At 48.3% G+C, this 21,999-nt stretch overlaps 2 protein-coding genes and 1 long non-coding RNA gene across 3 annotated transcripts; all 3 read right to left on the reverse strand.

Moving 5' to 3' along the window:
• Positions 1-3,655: 3,655 nt before the first annotated feature.
• ZC3H10 (zinc finger CCCH-type containing 10) lies at positions 3,656-8,229 on the reverse strand. Its single transcript, XM_041757519.1, has 3 exons — positions 8,142-8,229; positions 7,312-7,375; positions 3,656-5,657 (listed from the first exon to the last, which is right to left on the reverse strand). The coding sequence occupies exon 3, from the start codon at positions 5,600-5,602 to the stop codon at positions 4,295-4,297; it is 1,308 nt and encodes a 435-aa protein (XP_041613453.1). The 5' UTR covers positions 5,603-5,657; positions 7,312-7,375; positions 8,142-8,229; the 3' UTR covers positions 3,656-4,294.
• A 440-nt stretch (positions 8,230-8,669) lies between these two features.
• On the reverse strand, positions 8,670-9,941 carry LOC121491222. The gene is made up of 4 exons (XR_005987901.1): positions 9,843-9,941; positions 9,704-9,728; positions 9,296-9,318; positions 8,670-9,035 (listed from the first exon to the last, which is right to left on the reverse strand). It is a non-coding gene; the product is annotated as an uncharacterized LOC121491222 (long non-coding RNA).
• Positions 9,942-13,182: 3,241 nt separating this feature from the next.
• PA2G4 (proliferation-associated 2G4) lies at positions 13,183-21,062 on the reverse strand. Its single transcript, XM_041755262.1, has 13 exons — positions 20,781-21,062; positions 18,770-18,898; positions 18,350-18,455; positions 18,186-18,255; positions 17,847-17,939; positions 15,344-15,407; positions 15,037-15,115; positions 14,808-14,886; positions 14,579-14,712; positions 14,183-14,277; positions 13,938-14,065; positions 13,711-13,764; positions 13,183-13,513 (listed from the first exon to the last, which is right to left on the reverse strand). Exons 1-13 carry the CDS (start codon positions 20,866-20,868, stop codon positions 13,448-13,450), a joined length of 1,185 nt encoding a protein of 394 aa, XP_041611196.1. The 5' UTR covers positions 20,869-21,062; the 3' UTR covers positions 13,183-13,447.
• Between the last annotated feature and the right edge of the window lie 937 nt (positions 21,063-21,999).

Genomic DNA, 21,999 nt, shown 5'->3' on the forward strand with positions numbered 1-21,999 from the left:
ATCTCCTGTTTACACCTTCCATGTTCTCAGATAATTGGGTAGGAAGGAGCTCATGGAGGCTGGAAGAGATAAGGGGGACTTGCTCACCAACTGATGAAGCAGAACTATAGTAGGAAAATGGATGAGACTCCTTAGAGGGAACCCTCTCTGTAAACTGAAAATCTGCCAAGCACTAGAGTAGGAGTGACTTGGGCTGGAGAGTGGAGAGCTCGACCAACGGTGGTTCTTCCAACCTTCTCCCCTTTCTCAGCCCATCTAGAGCATCAGACCCTTCTACTAAAGTCGGTCTCTGGAAGCCAATAGCTCATCCTCAGGAAGGTCTCTTCCCAGCTAGGGCCCAGGAGCCACAGGAGCAGCAGCTGCAATGCAGCACCAGAACAAGTAAACAGGGTGGGTCCTTGCCCTGAGACAACTGTGCTGCCCAGGTGCCACCTGGTGGCGATAAGCAGTAAATCAGTAACGGAGAAAGCGTGGCCATTTGTTAGAGGAAGTGTCCATGTGAGGAGACTACTACGACTTCCTGGATTTGCAATCAGCCTTTATATGTAAACTTCATTTACGTCCTAGGGGAGGCAGAGGGTTGCACGTGGTAATCTAGGCCTTGCCCTCTCTCCAAGACGGAAGGGACAACAGGATTTGAGGACATTTCCTCTATTATTCCTCAAAAGTTACTGCAAAGTAGTTCTATCATTAGAACTATCTGATGCCAAGTCTGGAGTCAGACTGCTTGAATCAGTTCCTGGCTCCATCCCTTACTAGTTGCAGAACCCTGGGCAGCTGACTCTCATTAAGCCTGCTCTCCTCTACAAACCTGGTGTGATAATAGTACCCATTGTGTCAATGAGATGGTGTGTGTAAAGTGCCTAGCACAGTGCCTTGGCTATTAAGTACTTTTTTTTTTTTTTTAAGATTTTATTTTTTCATGAGAGACACACAGAGACATAGGCAGAGGGAGAAGCAGGCTCCATGCAGGGAGCCCAATGTGGGACTCGATCCTGGGACTCCAGGATCACGCCCTGGGCCAAAGGCAGGTGCTCAACCGCTGAGCCACCCAGGCAGGGATCCCCCTATTATTAAGTACTTAGCTATTATTCTAGAACTCCCTGTTTATTTCCTATGCAGCAAGATAGGAACTTTTGAGGTGCCCTTCAAATATCAGAAGTTTATCCATTAGTTTTCCCCTCAGTCTTTTTTGTTTTGTTTTCTGCTATTGGTTTATCACTAGGCCTTTTTAAAATTTACATTTAACTGGGATCCCTGGGTGGCTCAACCACTGAGCGCCTGCCTTCGGCCCAGGGGGTGATCCTGGAGTCCCGGGATAGAGTCCCACATCGGGCTCCCTGCATGGAGCCTGCCTCTCTCTCTCATGAATAAATAAAATTTTAAAAATTGTAATTAAAAAAAATAAAAATTACATTTATCACACACAATACTTTAGTAGGAGTGGTTCCACTCAAACAGCCATAGAACTGCTACTATATTTAGATGCATTACTATGGTTCTTTTACCCTCATGGAGCTCCTTAAGAGATGCCTAGAGCATAGCAGGCTCTTAATATTTATGAATTGACATACTAGGAGGACTGAGATTTTATTTTTTATAACTAGAAGTCTTGTGTTGTTTTCATGTGAATTATTGATAATGTAGCTCTTTGCATTTCTCCCTCAGTCAGACTCAAGCAATGTTTTCGGGGAGGATCAATCCAAATTGATCCAAACTAACCTCCTGGATTAATTGGAGTTACTGCTCCAAATTACAGGCTCTTAGGATTACTTGGTTCTTCCTTGTGTTACGACTGATAACAGGGTTTTTCATATTTTTACACAAGGTTTTCTTTTTTTTTTTTTTTAGCAGAACATAGCCCTTGGCAGATCTTGAGACTAAAGGTTTTTCTAATAAAATGTACTAATCAACATTAAGCATAGGTGCTGAGTTTTGATTCCACCAAACTCTACAATTAATTGAGCAGTGATTATTCTCATCTGCAGTGACTTAGCAAGTGAGGAAGGAGAAAGCAGCCCCTGCCATCTGGGAACTGGCTGGCACAGCTGGGCTTCGGATTTGTTAGGGGCTAACCTGGGTTCACAGCTAGGGAATCGTGTTCTACTGGACACAGTCTCACAAAACACTAATATCACACAAGGGCACTCAGTGACTGTGATGAAGTGAGGAAAAAAAAAAAAAGATCATACTTCACAGTTTTGTTTAAACACGAGACATGGTCAGTGAGCAGATCATGACATAGCAACCAACCCCCTCTCCCAGCTGAGTGACTGCTGCTCTCACCAATTTCAGCTCCACTCTAGTCTGCCTATTTCCTAAGTCAGATACCCGTCACAGAAGTATCCCTGCTTCCCTGATAGCACCCAATCCAGAATCAAGCTCTACTTCCTTGAATCTTCCCCCAAATCACTTAACCAAAGTCCAAGTCCTGAAAGTCCTACTGCCGCCTTCCTGAGACACAACATGGGTCCCATGGCACACTTCCTCCATCACTGCAGTGAGCATTAAACCCAACTTGTTCGACTACAGGTGTATTCCTGGCGGCCTTTAGCTGGCATATGTTAATAAAGAACATCAAGTGTCTAGTTTCCCAAATCTACCACTTTAGAGATACTTGGCAACAAAAACAAACAAACAAAAAAAAAAAAAACAGGATTTGGCTGGGATGAACTCATGTTGTATCTATGATCACATTTGTCTCTAAATGTTTAAAAACCATCTCTTTTAATAATCCAGAATTATGCCAGAAAAATCAACATTAAGCTTTATCAACGTGTGGTTTCTAAAGTCCACAATATTTCAGTATTTGCCCATTTTAAGTCTTTAGGCCTTTTTTTAAAATTTTTCTTTTTGTGACCAGCCTTGACCTAGCCCACCATCTCCAACCCCAGGTGTAACCTGAGTCATCAACCAGACAAGAAAGCAAGAGGTAGCAGGAGATATGATGGGGGAAGTGCAACTCAGGATCACTTTCTGTACTCAAAATCCACTGTTGTATCAGACACCTGAGTTGTTTCCCCTACATCAACCATGAGCTGAGGAGGAACTGAGGTTTGGCTATTAGGGTCCCTGGCCTTACTCTTAAATGGATTTAAAACCTCTGTGGTTCTATATGGAGGCAGAGAGAAGAGATGAACACTGAGACTCGTGTCCCCAGAAGAACTTTCCTTTTCCCAGCACCTCCCAAGCCTTGAAGGCTTAAGGCATTGTAACTGAGAAAGGGATGGGATAAGAGGGATATTAACTGCCATCAACAACTCAGAGAGCAACTGCCACCTGCCCTACTATTTGAATAAGGGAAGGATCTGTCAATACATATCCCATTCCCATTTCCCAGCACATCCACCCCTCCTTAGTACCTGCCCCCCTAAATGACCCCAGGAGCCCTGGTTACTAGGTATCCTAGGAATAGTTCATGCAGATAGAAACCAGAAACAGATGGGACTATTTTTAAACTAGACTAGGTGACTCCAATGCTTTTACCCTACAAAGCCCCATCTGGTCTTGTTCTGGGTCCCTACCTGTCACCTGGCTTCAGCCCAACCTTATCCAAGCTAAGTGAGGGTGGGGTCTTTAACCAATTTTGGCATGAGATCTATTTACTGCTCCCATGTTCCACACAGAACATCTAAGCAAGTTTTCACTGCCTCCATTTGTTAAAAATAATTCTTTTTTTTATTTCTTTGGAAAGTGGTGGGCCCTGCCCTATGAATTTCCAGGCCAAGCCAAGGTAATGAATGCTCCCCTCGTCTTTGGGCTGGAGTACTATGGTCCCCACCCTCCCATGGGCCCAGGAACAGTTCCTGTATTGTCCAACTCCACTAGGCCCCCCCATTGTCTGAAGGCTCTTATCAGGCCTTCTCTCCTGGCCACCTGCTTCCCAATCTTTCCTGGCTTTCCCTCTAGGCAGAGTATTTTTTTTTTTCTTCCAAAGCCAGTGCTGGGACCTGTGCTATGCAGAAGAGAGGACAAGACCAGGGATGTCCCCATCTTCCCATCAGGGGACAGACAGCCCCTCTGTCAGTCCTTCCTCTCTGTTGGCTTCAGTCTGCACTCCTATGCAAGCCCTCTCTGTGAGGCTTGAAGGAAGATGGACAAGAGGACCCTCATAAAAGGGAGGTGAGAGAAATCAGACCAGCCCAACCCCTTCTCAGAAGCAAACTCCTTGTAGTCTCTTGTCCTAGTTCTTGAGTGGGCCCTCAGACAGGGCCTGGGAGGGCTAGGCGAGTGGGTAAGGGCCCCTCGACCCCAGCCCTGGGAGGCTATACCAGGGGAGTGTCCATTAGCCCCATCAGTGTGGCATGGCTGTGATACGCATGCTCTGGGAAGCGATGGGGTAAGTCACCATGGGAGTGGTGGTGTGGCTCATTGTGATTCCTGCCAAGGGTTGGGCCATCGATACAGCGACAGGGGCCACAGGAGCCACAGATACAGCCACAGGAGCCATGGAGACAGGTGGGGGTGCCATTCCCTGGGCAATTGTTTGAGCCAGAGCAGCTGACAGTGGCGTGATCTCTGGGTTCAAGTGTGGGGGTGGGGGTGGTGGAGCAGCAGGAGGTGCAGCATTAGCTGGGGGAGCAGCTGGAGCTCCAGTGGGGGCCACCAGTTCTTGCTGGGACACGGGGCGAGGCTGTAGAGCCTGGCTGCTAAGAGTAGTGTGAGTCTGGGCAATGCCATGGTTAAAAGTGGCGACAGTGCCCACGGTGGGGGCCAGAGTCTGCTCAGTCGCTGGTGCAGTAGAGCTCAGGGTCATGACCTTGGCTTGATTGCGGAACTGGGCATTTTGTTCCAGCAGTACCTCATTGGTGGCCAGCAGGTTGCTGACCTGCTTCTTGAGCTCCTCCACCCGCTTCCTGAGCATGGCATTCTCCTCCTCCAGCAGTCTGCACTCCACCCCTCGGGGCGGAGCCAGGCTATATTCATAGGATTCAAAATGGGGGCCGTCTGGGGGGCAGCATCCACCTCGCCGGCGCTTGGGGCCTGGCTCATGGTCCTCAAAGCCCCTGTCAGGGAGGTCGTAGATATCATAGAGATCATGACGTCGTCCTGAGGGGACCAGGCCTGTTGAGCCACCACCACCAGTGCCTCCTCCACCCCGAGCATCAAACTCAAAATCCCGCTGCAGGTGGCGGAACTTGCACTTGGCTCCTCTCTGGCAGTCACCCTTGAGAAAGTCACGGCAGATAGGGACCTCCTCCTTGCCATTGGGCAGGTCAGCTGGTGAAAGGCCCAGGCCTGCTGCCACTTTCTGCCTCAGCCGAGGGGGAAGCTCTCCTGTCTTCTTATAACCATCCTCATCCTCCTTGGAGCCATGGATGAATCGGCAGTTTGGACGACTACACTCCTTGTTCTGGAAGTCATGGCAGAAGATGAACTCATTTTTGCTCACCCCCAAGTTGGATACCTCGCTCATGTCTGGGTGGCGATAGCGGCAACGCTTGCCTCGCTTGCACACGTTCCTCAGGAAGTCTCTACAGATGGCATCTGAGCTGGTCCCGCCACTGCCTGCCCCTGCCCCACTGGCCTCCTCACTGCTACTGCCTCCAGGGCCTCCACTGTTGCTCCCAGTGCCGTTGGCATAGCTGTCCCGGTCAGGCATCCTGGTACCCCCCAACTCAGGGCTTTCTTCTTTTTCTTGCCACCCTTGGTGACCACTAGGAAAAAGGAGAACTGTGTCAAACAGGAGTCTTCCAGAAAGGCCACACTCTTCCCAGCTATAGAGGAGGCAGTCCCACAAGAGGCAGGTCAGAGGGGCAATGGCTTTGGAGATGGAAAATCTAAGGGATGAGAATTCAGGCTGGACTGGGTGGCTTGTCAGAAGTCCCGCCCAGGCCCTGGTGCACCTGGTCTGGGCCAGAATGATTCACACTAGCCTGGCTAATGCTGGAGGGAGGGAGGGAGCTGGGGTGAAGCCACCTCATCTCACTAATGATGGCAGGCCAGGGAGGGGGGCAAGGAGAAAATAGTATTGGGTTTTATGTCCCTTTTTGAGCTGACCTTATTAAAGTCGAGGAAGTGAAATTAAAACTGCTGTCTCAGTGTCTCAATAGGTTAGGAGGAGATTGGAAAGTGGCCGAGATGGGCTGATGAGCCTAGTAGGGCTCTGGATAATGGGACACTGCAGATCCCCTCTTCCATGGGGTCTCAGGGGAGGGCACTGTGAAGCATCAGATTTCTAGACCCCAGGAAATACTAAGTGAAGAGACTGCTGTCACCAGCTTGAGGGCAGTCCCCAAACCTCTCATTTTTCGGTATTCTCTCTCAGTTTACCACTGCTCTCAACCCTGTGGTCAGTGCCCTCCACTCCCTTTCAGGGGAAGTTCTTTTTTTTTTTTTTTTCTTTCAGGGGAAGTTCTACAGCTGGAATCTCCACTTATAGACCCCCAAGACACAAAACCATTTGTAAGATCAAGTTCAAGGTGGGAGGTAGGAGTTAATTTCACAGTAACAAGTGACTTCTCTTTCCCCATTCTACACCCCCCTCCTATTCTCCATTAGAAGATCTCACTGACATCAAACCACACCATTCCTCACCCCATAAAGATCCTCTTTATTTATAGACTCTATAAAAGCTTTTTAAGTCTCCTCTTTCCCAAGAGAGCTCTGGAATGCCAGTCCACTGCCCTGGTTCTAGCCCTCCCCTCTCCCCACCCCCAAGAAGACTGGGAGTCCCTGCCACCACGTGTCTGACCTCATAAGCCTTTCTACGGCAGTGATCAGGCTCCCCCTGCTGTTCAAATAGGAAAACTTCATATTGTTTCCCCTTGAGTTACAAGGAAATCTTTGCTTGTTTCTTTGGTCTTCATCTTCCCCCAAGAACCTTCCCCATTGCCTTGACTTTGCCTTCAGAGCTCCCTAAAATGAACCAACCAGATCAGAGCAGAGTTACAGAAGAATCTGTAAAAGAAGAGGGATCCTCGGGAGCCTGCGCGGCTCAGTGGTTTAGCGCTTGCTTTTGGCTCAGGCCGAGTCCCAGGATGGAGTCCCCCATTGGGCTCCCTGCAGGGAGCCTGCTCTCCCTCTGTCTCTGTCTCTGCCTCTCTCTCATGAATAAATAAATAAAATATTTAGGGGGAAAAAAAAAGGAAGAAGAAGAGGGATCCTCTTCCTCCAAAGGGATGTAGTCCCAGAACAGAAACAATCAAGTTAAAAAGAAGGGTAAAAATGGAAGATACAAACTTTTACTAAAAGGGAAAAGACCCTTTTAGTCGTGCTTCAGGCTTAGATGAAGCACGATGCAAGTCCCACCAGAGGCAGGTAATCAGATGATACTCCTCCCCACCCAACTCTCCCCGGATGGTTCGATACCTGAGGTAGCTCAGGTGAAGTCCGGGGCTCCTGTGGGTCTCCACCTCCACATCACTGCTGGATTCTGAACAGGAATAAAAAACAAACAGAGCCTTGGGTGGGAGAAGGGGTAAGAACGGGGGACTATGAGGTGTTTGTCACAATTAAGAAGTCTGACGAAACGGCAAGAGCTCTGAGCGCTTCCAAAATTTCCTTTGAGTTCAAACTGAATTTCCTGTCAGAGGGAGAAGGTGTCGGTAAGAGGAATAAGAGAGAACTCCTCTGGAGAGCCTAGGAGGACGGGCTGGAAAACCTGCCGAGGGGCGCCCTGCCTCAAGATGAAGGAAGGTGGGGGGCCCGGGTCCGGGCCCGGGTTGAGGCCAGTTCTCTCCGAGCGGGGAGCCGCGCAAGGGCAGCGGCTGACAGTGCAGCGGGACGGCTGGTTACACTTGGGGGCGGTGATTATGACGCTTCGCAACACCCCGGAGTTCGGGGAAAGTCCTAGGAGTTTCCCACACAAGTCTGCCGGCTTGCCAGGTTCTGTGCAGCGCGACCGGCGCTCAGTGGTGGACCAGGCGAGTAGGACGGGCACTAAAGGAGCACAGGTGGAGCGGGCAGAGGGGACTCCAGGTGACATCAAGCTGCGGGGATGGGCAGGGCTGTGACGTCACAGAGCTGGCGTTTGCTCGCGAAACAGGGACAGTCAGAAAGAGGGCTCGGCCCCGGGGCGTGAGAAAGCAACGGCTCGGTCTTGGGGGGCCTTGTGTAGCCCGGCCGAGCCCAGCTGCTGGGCCGGCCCCGACTCCTCCCCTCCGGGCGCGGCCTCCACCTAAGTCTCCCGCCTCCCTCACCTGCCGCCGCCGCCGTAGTTGCTGCTGCCGCCTGCCGGTCCTCTAGCTTCGACAAAGAGCCGCCTACCCTCTCGCCCTTCCGCTTCCTGCGGAAGAAGTGACGCTCTGGCCACCAGACCCGGAACTACTCTATGGTGCGCAGAGTACTTCAGCGGCTCGCCGCAGGAAGTTCCCAGCAAGCCTTGCGTGTCACCATAGCAACCCAGGCCAACAACACAGTAGGTCCCCAAAAGCGGGAACTTAGTATCCGTGAGGCCAGAGCATAGTAGGGGTGGGACTGCTTTCCACCGCTCTCAGCCGCGAAACCGTCTTGAAATCCGTCCCCTTGCGTGTACGACACCCAACACGGCGAGAGCCACCCAGTTATCGAGCTGCTCCGAGGGCCTGGGGCCAGATGCTGGCCAGGGACGGGGGTCCCAGCCCCGGCCGTAGCCTCCGTAGCGTGCCTGACACCCTACAGCACGGGGTACTCAAAAGGCCTGCTGCACCGATACACACTCCCCAGGCGTGGGAACCATAAAAACCACGTATCAGACAAGACCGTTTTTTTTTCTTCAGCTAAGACAGCAGAAGAGATGATTTATTGTACACGTTACATTCAGCCACAAACGAAAACAGAATTAGTCCCGAAAGTAACAGGTCCAGGGCAAAGGACCAAGGAGGGACGGTTTGGGTATGATCAAGTCCGGTCTCTCTAGGGTGGTCGTCGCGATCAGATGGCGATGGATGTTCTAGATCCACTGATCCATCTAGAAAGGAGGCATGCAGTCCAACAACTGGTCCCAGCGTCCCTGGCCTCTGGCTTCCCTGATCTCTGCTCCCGTGGCTCCATGTGTGCACAAGCTAGCGGTTTATTTGGACCTCTGCCTCATCTTTCTTCTTTTACGCTTCAGCCTGAAAAGCAGACACGGGAATACAGCTCGTGCCCACAAACGCCAGTTCAGTCCTTCCCTCCCATCTTCTGGGCCGGCAAGACCGACAAGCCCTTGGCTCCTATTATCTTGTGTTCAATCCCTGATTAGGGAAGTCAATACTTCCGATAGTTTTCCAACTAAAATTATTTGATTTCTACGCCAAGTGTGTTCCTCCCACGTTTTGTCCAAGGAACGCTACATTTCCCTCTTCCCGTTTTGGCCGGTCAGATCTCAACATACCTGCGCATTCGCTTCTTCCTCCACTGGCAACCGATCATAACCAGAGGCAGTGAACAAAACAAGAGATTATTAGGTTTAGGAATAGTTTTAGACAAGGGTGTAAACGGCATTATTTAAAACCTGGCATGTTTTTGACCAAGTATGAGGGCCTAGTCGCAGTAACGCGATGAGTAATTGGACTCCCTCCCCCAACCGCCGACATAAATCTGAATCTCCGTGCGTTTTTCTCCTCCCGCCCTCTTACCTACCTCCTTTGCTTCTCCCCAAATTCTCCTCCCTCCTCCTAGCTCGTGGACATCCCGGAGGACCCAGCGGCTCGGGAGCCATGGCGGACTTCCCTTGCCTGGCTGTGTACCCCCCACCCACCACCAATCGCTACTACGTCCGCTTGCGCCAGGGACCACTTACCTTGGCTCTCATGGCGCAGAGGTCTCTACAGGTAAAGAGAGAAAGGATACAATTAGTTTGCTGTAATGATGGCAAGTGCAGAGATCAGATGTTAATGGATAGTGCACGGAATCCGGACACGACAGGCACCAACACTCACCCGGGAAGATGGCGCTAACGCCGAGAGAGCGACAGCGGCCCGCCTCCAACTATTTAACAAGGAACTGTGTCGTCACTTCCGCCGCCTCTTCCCTCCGGGGGCGGGGCTTCCCAAGGGGAGTCTCCGTGTGGCTTTCAGCCCGTCTCCGGTGGCAAGTGAAGCGGTTGAATTAGGAATTCTCTTGGAAACGTTTTACATTTGAGTCTCAAAATTCCTCTCCTCTGCTTTTTTTAAATTTTTTTATGAGGACCATTTTTATGTATCATTTCAACGTGAGCGCGTATTTCCAGCGTGGGACGGAGAGGCGCAGACTTCCGCCTTCCCTCACTGCTTCTTGGGAATTGCAGTTTCCTGGCGACGCCGTCCATTTTATTAAGGCTACGTACGGAGTCTAAAAATTCCTCGTTTGATTTACTGGTTTATTTTCTAAATTGCCGTAGGGAGATCTTATCTCGGAGATTTACAAAGGCTCTAAGTTACAGGACATGGAGGGTTGCTAAGTGGGGAGTCCAGGAGGCCGCCTTTGTCACTTAAATCAGTGCTTTTTCCTCAACTATGGTCTTTCCCCACAGTACCTGAGGCTGAATGTCGCAAGGTTCCTGGCCACAATGCATTTTGTTCAGAAAATAATTGAGTGACTCTCCCTCTACCTAGGGATGAAGATCAAATCAATAGAGGAAGATCAGCTGTCTTTATTTTTATTTTATTTTATTTTTTTAAGATTTTATTTATGAATGAGAGACACAGAGAGAGACACAGGCAGAGGGAGAAGCAGGCTCCATCCAGGAGCCCGACATGGGACTCGATCGCGGGTCTCCAGGATCACGCCCTGGGCTGAAGGCGGCGCTAAACCGCTGAGCCACCCGGGCGTCCCTATTTTTATTTTTTAAAAGATTTTTTTAAAAAGATTTTATATACTCATGAGACAGAGAGGCAGAGAGCAGAGGGAGAAGCAGGCTCCATGCAGGGAGCCTGATGTGGCACTTGATTCCAGGACTCTGGGATCACGCTCTGAGCCAAAGGCAGATGCTCAACCCCTGAACCCCTGAGCCACCCAGGCATCCCTTTTTTCCAGAAGATTTTATTTATTCATGAGACACACACACACACACACACACACACACACACACACACACACATGAGACACAGGCTGAAGGAGAAGCAGGCTCCCCGCAGGGAGCCCCATGTGGGACTCAGTCCCAGGACCCCAGGATCGTGACCCGAGCCAAAGGCAGATACTCAACCACTGGGCCACCCAGACAACCCCTCAGCTGTCTTTAGAGTGAGAATATTTGGTATTAAGGTAAAGAACTTAGCCATCTCATGGTATGGTCAGGTCAGAAGCACTCAGAAAACATACCCATAGATTTGGCTATAGGAAACTTGATTTAGGAAGGATGAGAAAGAGCCCTTTACCATACAGATTTCACCTTACTTTTATAGTAAGAGTGTACAGCTTTTTGTGATCATCCTTTTTTCGTGTTTTCCTTTATAATTTACACAGTAACACTTCACCTTTTTAACTGGAAAAAAAACTTTTTTTTTTTTAAATACTTCAGGCCCTCGTTTAAGACCTAGTATTGTCACCATCAGAATATAACAATTTTTGAAAAAAAACCTCCATCAACATTAAATCAAGTCCACCAGCATTTCACCTGTTGATTGCCCACTACAGTTGCCATATGAACATAGGTTTGAACTGCCATGAGTACATTTACACGTGGAATTTTAATCTACATACAATACTGTAAATGTATTTTCTCTTCCTTGTGATTGTCTTTATCTTACTGTAATAGAGTATATAATGCCTATAACACGTAAAATGTGTTAATGGTTATTCTAGCTTCTGGCCAAAAGTAGGCTATTAAGTTTTGGGGGGTCAAGTTACATATGGATGACTGTGCGAGCACGTTGGTGCCCCTAATCCTTGTGTTTAGGAGTCAACTGTAGTCTATAAGCTCTTATGAAGGGATTACATTCAGTTTTGTTCACTATAGTTATCTCCATATCAGCAAAGCCTCACAAGTAAGATAGTCTAATAAATCATCCATCCATCTCAGACTGGCCCTGAAAAGTTGCCTGATGACAAAGGCATTTTTCCTGGTTTCTGAAATCAAAATATTTTTTTAAAGACTCCCCACTGAGCAAAGAGCCTCATATGGGGCTCGATACCAGCACCCTGACATCATGACTTTAGCCAAAGGCCGACACTTAACTGACTGAGCCACCCAGGTGCCCCAAGATACTTATATACAGCGCTTTCTTTCTTACAGTACACCTTGTCCTGAACAAATTGTCACCAACAAGGGGTTAAGATTTTACTCTAGAAAAATTTAAAAACTTTCATTAAAAATTTACTGTCTTAATTCAGAGAACCCAGGCTTTAGGTCTTCCCCAATCCACAGTACTTCTTGTTTTAGAAAGACAAAATGTGGCAACATAGAAAACTAGTTCCAAATGACCATCACTTCAACTGACATTTCCCCCACCTCCATCAAATAAGAGCGGCATATGAAGGCACCAGGATTATGAGCAAATCCAAATTTATTTTAACGCCATGTCATTTTCAACATGTTTAAAAACCTCATAAGTTAGCGGGAGCCCTAGTTCCTGACATGACCGCATGCCAGAGGTACTGAATTCATCACCTTTCTCTCCAAACCCCTATTCATCTAATCCAAGTCCACAGCTTCAAAAAGCCAAAAGTTGTATTTTCAGTCAGTCTGCTCCTTTGGTTCCTGGTCTTTCAGGGAGGGAGGTCAAAATATTTCAAACAGGGAACAAAAACCAGTTGAGCTTCCAGCTCAGGTTTCTAAGATGGAGCAGGGGAATGCATTGACTCTTCCCCCCCGCCCCCCATTGACTCCAAAGAAATGGACAAGGTTGAGATGGATTACTTCTTCACAGCTTTGTGAAGACAAAAAAAAAAAAAAAAAGTCCTGTGGAACAGAAATGACTAAAAAGATTTACAAATGAGGATCCATTTGACAGATGAGAATCCCTCGGTAAATTCAGGCTCCAGCTCCTAAAAATGAGAGGGGCCTAACCAGACAGTGTGGATCACAAAAGGAATCTGCCACATGTGAATAAAAACAATCTGAAGAATATAGCTCCTCTCTATATTTTGAGGCCTGATAAAATACCTGGGGAGTGGGAAAAGAGAGGAAGAAGCCCCAACAGATGGGAAAATGCTGACACCAGAGTGGTATAAAAAAATTTCAGCTGAGTTTTTAGTGGTGGTGGCTACTTTAGCTTTCTCCCTGTTCTGTTGTAGGGCCATAAACCTTGATCAAGCAGAGAGTAGTAGAAAAAGGCTAGAAAGAGGGGCTTGAAGACGATGAATTTTTACTCCTGATTTTATTATTCAATTTCTCTTTTCTATTTAAAGTAGTCTTCGGCGGCTGGGAAGCCTGGCCTCCCAAGACCAGAGTCAGTTGGAGCTGGTTGTTGTTGGAAGGGGTTGGGATGGGGACAGGGATGGGGGCAGGGAGACCCTGCTCTGCTGGCGGTCCTGGATGGAGAAGACGAACTGCACTTCACAGAGCCTGGGGTGTGGTGGAAAGGGGATGAGGCAGGAGCGGCAAGCTGGGGAGATGGGACCCACCTCAGTCCCCAGCTTCATTCTCTTCTAATGTTTCCCCACTGGTGGCATTCTCTGCAGTCTTGGAGGCCTATATTCATGGAAAGAACAGGAAGACTTATCAGTTTCCAACTACTTGCGCCAAGGACAAAAACATCCTAATGCTTTAGGTCAGGGCCAAGCAGGGCAGTAAGGATCTACAGAAATATGTATGTCCACCACAACCCAGGAAGGTAGACTAAAGACAGATCAGGTTCACCCTGCCAGTGAGGGAAGATCATAACACACCTTCTTTTTTTTCTTTTTCTGGGTTTTCCGACTTGCAGAACTCTGGAGGAGGGCCTGGAAAAGAGGAGGAAGAAAGAAAACAAATTTTGAGCAATGTAGAGGAAACATGAAATGTCACTCTCAGTATCGTAACTCTTTTCAGGCCTTTGTTGACATCTCATCCTCACTCCCAGGACAGGTGCCATGTGCTCGCCACTCTCCCTTGTCTCCTTTGTGCTCACACTGACCTTTAGCTCTGCATCCTGGACTTCCATCTCAGACTTGTAGAGGTCAGGCTCAAAGGGACCACTGGTTATCCGCATGGGGCCATTGGGCATGAGCAGGACTGTAAATTTAAACTGGGCTACAAATTCACCTATAGGAGAAAGGAAAGGTTTTGATAAAATGACCCCCTGTCATAATCTTTTCTGAAGCTAGATGGTGGGGACCCTAATTAGGGGCTCCAAAGTGAAACTCTCTTCTTAGAACTCACCCTCCTTCTCATAGAGAACATTAAATGGCTGTAGCAGTTCATGTTTGGCGCACTCCACCACACCCATCCGGGCCTTCTTCTCATCCTCAAATGCTCTGGGTGGGGGAAGACAGATTCAGGTATCCTTAACTCCCTATCAAGTCTTACCATTTTCCTGTTTTTAAATAGCTCCTACCCTCAGGCAGAAATCATGCTTAGGATTGCTCTTGCACATTATCTTCGATGAGAGGGCAATGGGGAGAGGGAGAGAAGGCATGCATGCAGACTGGAGCTACAAGTCTAGGCAGGGGCAGGGTGGAAGGGGGTGCACTGGGAGAGGTAACAGTGTTCCTGGGTGTGTGGTCTATGAGTCAGGCTGGTTCCGAGTCCTGTTCTTGTTAAGTGCAGTCATAGTACCTTAAAGTAAATGGCATGGCGTCAAAACGCCTCTCCACCTCACTGAAGAAGGCACGTGAAGTTTTCATTTTTAGGCCATACTGTTTAGAAGGGTCTCGTTTGTAAATGGTGGTTCTCTGTCCTGCATCCTTGGCCTAAAAGAGTAACGCGTTAGGTCACAGTTGGTCTGGTGTTCTTAGAACATACCTTCAGCTACCCCTCTTTGGTAGCTCTGGTAAACTCTCCTCACCTTGCCCTCTCCTGAGCTGACAAGAACATCCACAGCATATACTTCATGTACCTCAAATTCAGCTTTTTCATGGTCCTTCCTAAAAGGAATAAAAAGGGAACCATAAAAAAAATGATTAGTCCCTGGAGTGTGAAATAGAAAGGCAGACACAATTAGGCTGGGCGTATGGAAAAAAACATTCATGACTAGTCTCAGATGGTAGAAAGTAAAGGGTGGAATTGGCACCTACTTCTGCTGGTCTGTGGGATTCTGGATAATGGTTTTCTCTCCATCGATGACATGCTGCTTCAATTGATGTGACAACATACCTGTAGACACGACAAAGCCATTTAGAATCCCAAAGGGTTTCCAAATCCACCCATCAACACTGTGACAGGGCATGCAATAAAGGAAAAGTGCCTGGCTATGAAAACTCAGGGTAGGATGGGTTTTGGCTTAGACTGTGCTAGAGCCAGGATAGATCCTAAAAGGAGCAAAATTCTTCATTCTACTAAAGCACTCACTCAGACCCTCAACCCTGTTATCTGAGGTCTCACCTTCTATTGGTGTGCAATTAAACGAGTGGGCAACTTTGTTCCAGGCTTCTGTCACTTGTGTGTTCTAGAAGTACAAAATCAAGTAACAGGTGAGATATATACCAGAGGTCAACAAGTTCTCTAACATGAGAATGAAAGGGATAAAAGAACTGAGTCTCCATATCCTCCATCAAAAAGCAATGATTCTCAGTGGCTTTTCATTTCATAGCCCTATTATCCCTACAACCTAAAAACACCTTATATTAGCTTATCATTTTATAAATGCTTTCACCAAGATGGTCCAAGTAGACAATAATTCTGAAAGATGAATGGGGCAGAGCTATATTCCATATCCCAATTTAGAAGATGTATAAACTGAAAGGAAAGGTTAAACTGTATATGTAGGTATATGTATACATATACATATACCTACATATACTGTATATACTGTATATGTATACTGTATATATGTATATGTATATGTATGTATAAACTGAAAGGAAAGGTTAAAAGATTTGCATAGGGTTAAGCCAGCTAACCGAAAGAAATGGGAATAAACCCAGGTTTTCTGGTGACAAATCCCGTGTTTATCCCATGATATCTGTTGAGAGGGGACAAGTTCTGATTTTCCCTTTTAACTCTTTCAAACATCTGATCTCCACCTAAACTATTTCCTTTGCATTAAACAAAATGGAAAATACATAATCATAACAATACTAAATTTTGTGTTAGGTACTTCATCTCAATTGTCATAACAACCCTATGACAACAAGGGGCAATTTTATTTTTCCTATTTTGCAGATGAGGAAATCTGAATTCCAAGTTACTTTTAAACAGTAAGGGGTGGCAACAGGGCAAGAACCCAGAAATTCTGATGTATGTCATAATTTACAATAGCCACTATACAATTATGCATTCCAGTGGAGATATGCAATAGTTAGTATATAAAGAATAAAAATAATTAATGTGCACAAGCGCTTACTATGGGCCAGGCACTGTTCAAAGAGCTTCATAACAGTGTTAGGAAGGAGTATCATAAGGAAACCAAGACAGAGGTTTAAGTAAAAATGATGTGAATAACAATGGAGATGAGGTACAAACTGATTAAAAGCATAAAAAACAAGAGCACAGGGGAACAAAAAAGGCAAGCTTTAAGTATCGAATAGGACCTGGAATGGAGACTGAAGTGTTAGAAAAAATGTCTCCACTCATAATCTAACATGTTAAAGTGTATTAATCCATAACAGTTCATGATCCCTAGGCTTCCTGACATTGTCTTGCAAGGCAAAGAACTCACTTTTGGCCTCTCTCTGCTACCAGTTTACTGGTACTATTATGATTTATTTCATTAGCTTTTAAAGTTGGGTTTTGGGAGTACCTGCCTGGCTCGGTTGGAAGGGCAATTCTTGATCCTGGGGATAGGATTTTGAGCCCCACATTGGGTGCAGAGGTTACTCAAGTAATTAAGTTAAAAGGAAAAAGTTTTTTATTCATTTATTCACGAAAGACACACAGAGGCAGAGACACAGGCAGAGGGAGAAGCAGGCTCCATGCAGGAAGCCCGATGCGGGACTTGATCCTGGGTCTCCAGGAACACGCCCTGGGCCGGAGGTGGCGATGAACCGCCGAGCCACCAGGGCTGCCCTTTCATCTTTTTTTAACATGTATTTTACTCCAAGTGATATACCTCAAATTATTTTAGGAAAAGATGCACAACCAAAACATGAAAAAGGAAAGATCTCTAGGCTCCATGAAGAATGGATCATACATCCTCATATACCTACCTAGCATGGAACTTACCTATGATAGGCACTCAGAGTTAAACAGTGCTTAGTTAACTGCCTCTTCTATTTCAGAAATCTGTTTCAAATTTTGTTTTTTTTTTAAAGATTTTATTCATTCATTCATTCATGAGAGAGAGAGAGGCAGACGCATAGGCAGAGGGAGAAGCAAGCTCCCTGCAGGGAGCCTGATGCGGGAACTTGATCCCAGGACTCTGGGATCATCACCTGAATCAAAGGCAGACGTTCAATCACTGAGCCACCCAGGTACCCCAGAAATCCAATTCTAATTTTAAAGAGCTGTTTGTATTAGGGGCACCTGACTGGCTCACTCAGTAGAGCATGTGACTCTTGGTCTCAGGGTCATGAGTTCAAGCCCCACCTTGGGTATAGAGCTTACTTAAAAAAACAAAACAAAGAAAAGCTGTTTTATAAGGGGGCTGCAGAAGCTGGGAATTCAATAGAGAATAGTTATATGTGGGATGCCTGGGTGGCTCAGGGGTTGAGCATCTGCCTTTGGCCCAGAGCGTGATCCTAGGATCTGGGATTGAGTCCCACGTCCCACACTGGGCTCCCCATAGGGAGCCTGCTTCTCCATCTGCCTATGTCTTTGCCTCTCTCTAAATATATCTCTCTCATGAATGAATAAATAAAATCTTAAAAAAATAGAGAGAGAATAATTATATGTGACTAATCAACCTTGGCTCTATCATCTCTGGAACTGGACTCAACAGCTTACTTACCTGGTTTCCAGGTTTGACCAGGCGTAGAGCAGCTTCAGCACAAAGGTGAGCTGCCTTAATGACATCTGCTTTCCGCCCTGTTACTTGGGTCCCCTGTAGATAAGGAAATGCAATCAGTACCTTCCTGGATGCAATCAGTACCTTCCTGGAAAGTGCTTTACTCAACTGGTCACTGTGCAAGGCCAGCCAATGAACAGGAGAGAAAACACTTTTCTCTTTTTATTTCTCTAGGGAATCTCTCAAAACATTTGGCGGTAGAGAGTGGGAATAAGAAGCAAGCAGCAGCATATCCTCCCCTACTCCCCATAGGTAGAACAGAGTTCAAAGGAGGCCACCTACCTGAGCTACATCAACCACAAAAGTGTGAGCCACATTAGCGATGAAGCCATCCACATGGACCCCAAGGTCACTAAAAGGCAAGAAGAGCAGAGCACAGCATTAGCAACTAGCACTACGCAAAGGCTTAGGAAAAAGACAAGTGCTCTAAAACGGCTTAAGCTTACATTTTTACCAAGTCACCTTCCTTGAGAATATAGTCCTGGTCGCTCTTCAAAGGGGAGAAGTGACATACACAGTTATTTACTGAAATGCTGGTGGGAAAGGCAATACCTGTAAAGAGATAATCATCAGCCTTACTGCCTTGCTGTCTGTCTGTCTGTCTGTCTCTCTCTCTCTCTCTCTCTCTCAGCCCTGTTGCCCCTCAGAAAAATGGAAGGATTTTCTTCAGGGTCTTGACCGTTTGATCAGTTTGGATTGAGTAGGAAACTGCTTGTATCCCACCTGCCATTCAAATTTCCAAATATCTCAACCAGGGCTCGGATGGGGGTTAGTTACATCATTACAATAAAACAAACAGGACTGAGTAAGAGTCAAATTTGGGAAATTAGTGGGGGGATTTTTTTTTTTTTTTTTTTTTTTTTTACCTTTCTTCATTTCTTTTTCTTTCTTGAAAATTTTCCCTGTCTCTTCCATAATCATGGCATCACCTTTCTCACACAGGCTCAGTACCGACACACCTGAGCAGGATGCTTCCACCAAGGACCGAAGTACCCCTGGGAACAGAATCCCACAATGTCAGCCCTGCATGTGTTGTCTAAGTTACCATCCAAATAATATCCAGAAGTTAGAGTTACTAATATTCTGTAGTGCCATTGCCCAAAGGCTGAAAGAGTGAACAGAAAAGTTTTGCCTCTTGAAATATAGCTACCTATAATCACTAAATGTCTACTTTCTTTTTCCTAAAATAAAAAAATCCCTCCCTATAGAATGTGACAACTGGGTAAACGCTATCTGTCTCCCTAGGAAAGGGAGACTTTCCAAAGATACCTGTGGCACGGTAGGACAGTTACGAACTTCGAGGGGGTTCTCATCAAGGTAACCAACATACATGCAAAGCAGACTAGAAGAAATTTATAGGCGTCAGGAACAGGAAGGTAGACACAGAACTGCTGACTCGAAGCTGATGCATTGTTAAATGCTACCTTTTTCCCTTCGCAGACACCCCAATTAGATGTTTGTAATCTCTGTGTAAACGTATTTCTTCATCAACCAGTGTATAAACCAAGAGGACTTAACCTAAATTCCCTGGGCTTCAACGGGCTCATGGCTTACAGCTTTTAGCACAACTCAAAGAGGTGTAAGACCCGAAAGAGTTTCAAACTGATATCTGGGATCACAGTGCCTCAGAAGTTGTTAAGTTGCAAGGGAAAACTTTTTTTCTGATTCAAACCACTAATACTCAAAAGTACCCCAAATGGGGGCACTACACTAAATGCCCATTATGTTATAAAGCACTGTTGTAGTCACAGGTCATTCTCTCCGTGGCCTAACCTGAGCTACAGGTTTGATTTTTGTTATCTAAGTTTTGGGGATTCTTTGGAAGTGTGAAAAACACAGGTTTTTGGCCCTAGAACTAAAGGGATCCTAAATACTTATCTTTACTGTCAAAACCATTTAAAAGCCCAAATCCAAGCATCTTCTGTCCCCCCTAACTGGGTATTAAAGTAAAAAGGTGAACTGGAAAGAGAGAAAACAGAAAGTGAGACACCTGCCTAGCTTGGCAGGCAGCTGCTGAGAAAGTCAGAGCGCAGTCATAATAAGGAGAGAACTTCAGAGATTCTAAAATCAGTCCCTCCCTTTTCTGTACTGTTCACAAGGCTGGCCTAGTTGGGGTGAGAACCTCAAAACACTCTCTAGAGTTGTCAAACCCCTGAGAACAATCATATCTGATGGTTAACTAAGGCGATCCGCCCAGATTGCTGGTAGTGATGAATAACTACAAGGAAAGACTTGATCTCCAAGACTTGTGGTAGGATCTGCAGGGGTGCCCTCCAAGACTTGTGGTAGGATCTGCAGGGGTGCCCTCCAACGGTCCCCGAGCTGACCCAGAGTAGAAGGGGGCCCCACCAGCGAAGGAGCTTAAGTAAAAAAAGCACGAGCCTCCAGCAAAGCACGTGGTAGGGAAGCTGGTGTCAGGGGAGGCAGCAGGGGAAGAAGGGAGCCGGCGATCCGCAACGGAACTCGGCGACACGTGTCGGCTGGGCTCCTGACGCCGGGGAGCGAACACAAAATAGAGGGGCGCCTCCGACGCCAACAGCTGCCGCTTCCCTCCCGAGGCAGCCTCGCCGCTGCCTGAGTCGGCAGGCAGGGATCCGGAGCGAAGAGCGCGGGGCGGCAGCTGCACCCGGCCGCCCGAGTAACCGCCTGAGGTCCAGCCGGCCGCGGGCCCGTGCCTCCAGACTCCGGCCCAGGCCCGGCGGCGCGGGTCCCAGCGCAGCAGTCTTCCCACCCGCCGCCCCCAGGGACCCGAGCTGGGCCCTCCGCGGTCACTCGGCACGGCCCCACCGCCCCGGCCGCTCCGGGGGCAGCCCTGCACCGTCCCCTCCGCCTCCCCCTCTCAGCCTCGATCTCCGGACCCCCGAGGCCCGCACTCACGGTTGGCGATGTCGCCCCCCATCTTATACTTGGTCACGACCAGGTCCTCGGCAATAGTTTGCTCCTGCTGCTCGTCCTCGCCCGACATCTTCCCACCGCCGCCGCCGCCGCCGCCTCGTTCCCCCTGAGCCGCCGCCTCTGTCTCCCTTTCCAGCCGCAGGCTGTGGCCAGAGCCCCTTCGATCCGCGAGGAGAGCGCGAGCAAAAGCGCGAGCGAGCAAGGGAGCGGGCGGGCGGGCGAGCGAGAAGCTGCGAGCGCGCGGGCTGAGGCACAAGGCACACTGGGACAACGAGTCCCTGCTACAGCCCGCCTCTAGCCGAACCTGCGGACTCCTGAACTACAACTCCCAGCCCGCCTTTCGCGCCCCTAAGCCAGGCCCTGGGGCCTTGCCCTCCGAGGGCCTCGCACGCCGGAACCGCCGAGCATGCTGGGAAGGGTCAGACTCCGGCGGGAAGGCGGAGCCGTCGGGGAGTCTGAGGGGAAGCGTGGTCTCTCCCGGAAAAACCACAGCGACCAAGAGCCCCGAGCGAGAAGCCGTAAGAGAGGGGCGGGCGGGCGAAGGGGCGGGGCGGGGCGGGGCGGGTAGAGGCAGGCGGCGGGGGCAGCTGGGTGGAGCCGGGCGCGGGGGCTGCGTGCACCCTTCCAGGGCTGCCTGGAGCGGCCGGCGGGACCGGCTCGGCCCGTCCAGTCACCCTCTGATGCTGGGAGAACCAGGAGCCCCGGGGGCAGCTCGGCTCCAGAGGGATTATCCACGGCAGCCTCCCAGAGGCCAGACTCCGCTGAAGATGGCTCTGCTGTTCCAACAATAGGCTTGGATGGCACCTGAGGAAGTGCTCATAGACGTGAGGAGAGCAAGACTTCTGAAATACACGGGAGTTTCCGACAGACGAGTTGTTCCATCCCGTGAGGCACCACGTTTGTAGGGCTTTTTCTTATTTTCCCAAATGTGGGCTTTCTTGTTTTTGTTATTCCCAGCTGGTGGTCCTTAGAGATTCCTAGTAAGGGCAGCCCGGGTGGCGCAGCGGCCTGGCGCCGCCTGCAGCCCGGGGTGTGATCCTGGGGACCCGGGATTGAGTCCCACATCGGGCTCCCTGCATGGAGCCTGCTTCTCCCTCTGCCTGCGTCTCTGCCTCTCTCTCTGTGTGTCTATGAGTAAATAAATAAAATCTTAAAAAAAAAAAAACAAAAAAAGATTCCTAGTAGAAGCCTTAAAGGAGAA

Source organism: Vulpes lagopus, chromosome 5, assembly GCF_018345385.1.
Source record: "Vulpes lagopus strain Blue_001 chromosome 5, ASM1834538v1, whole genome shotgun sequence".
In the NCBI taxonomy this organism is placed as follows: Eukaryota; Metazoa; Chordata; class Mammalia; order Carnivora; family Canidae; genus Vulpes; species Vulpes lagopus.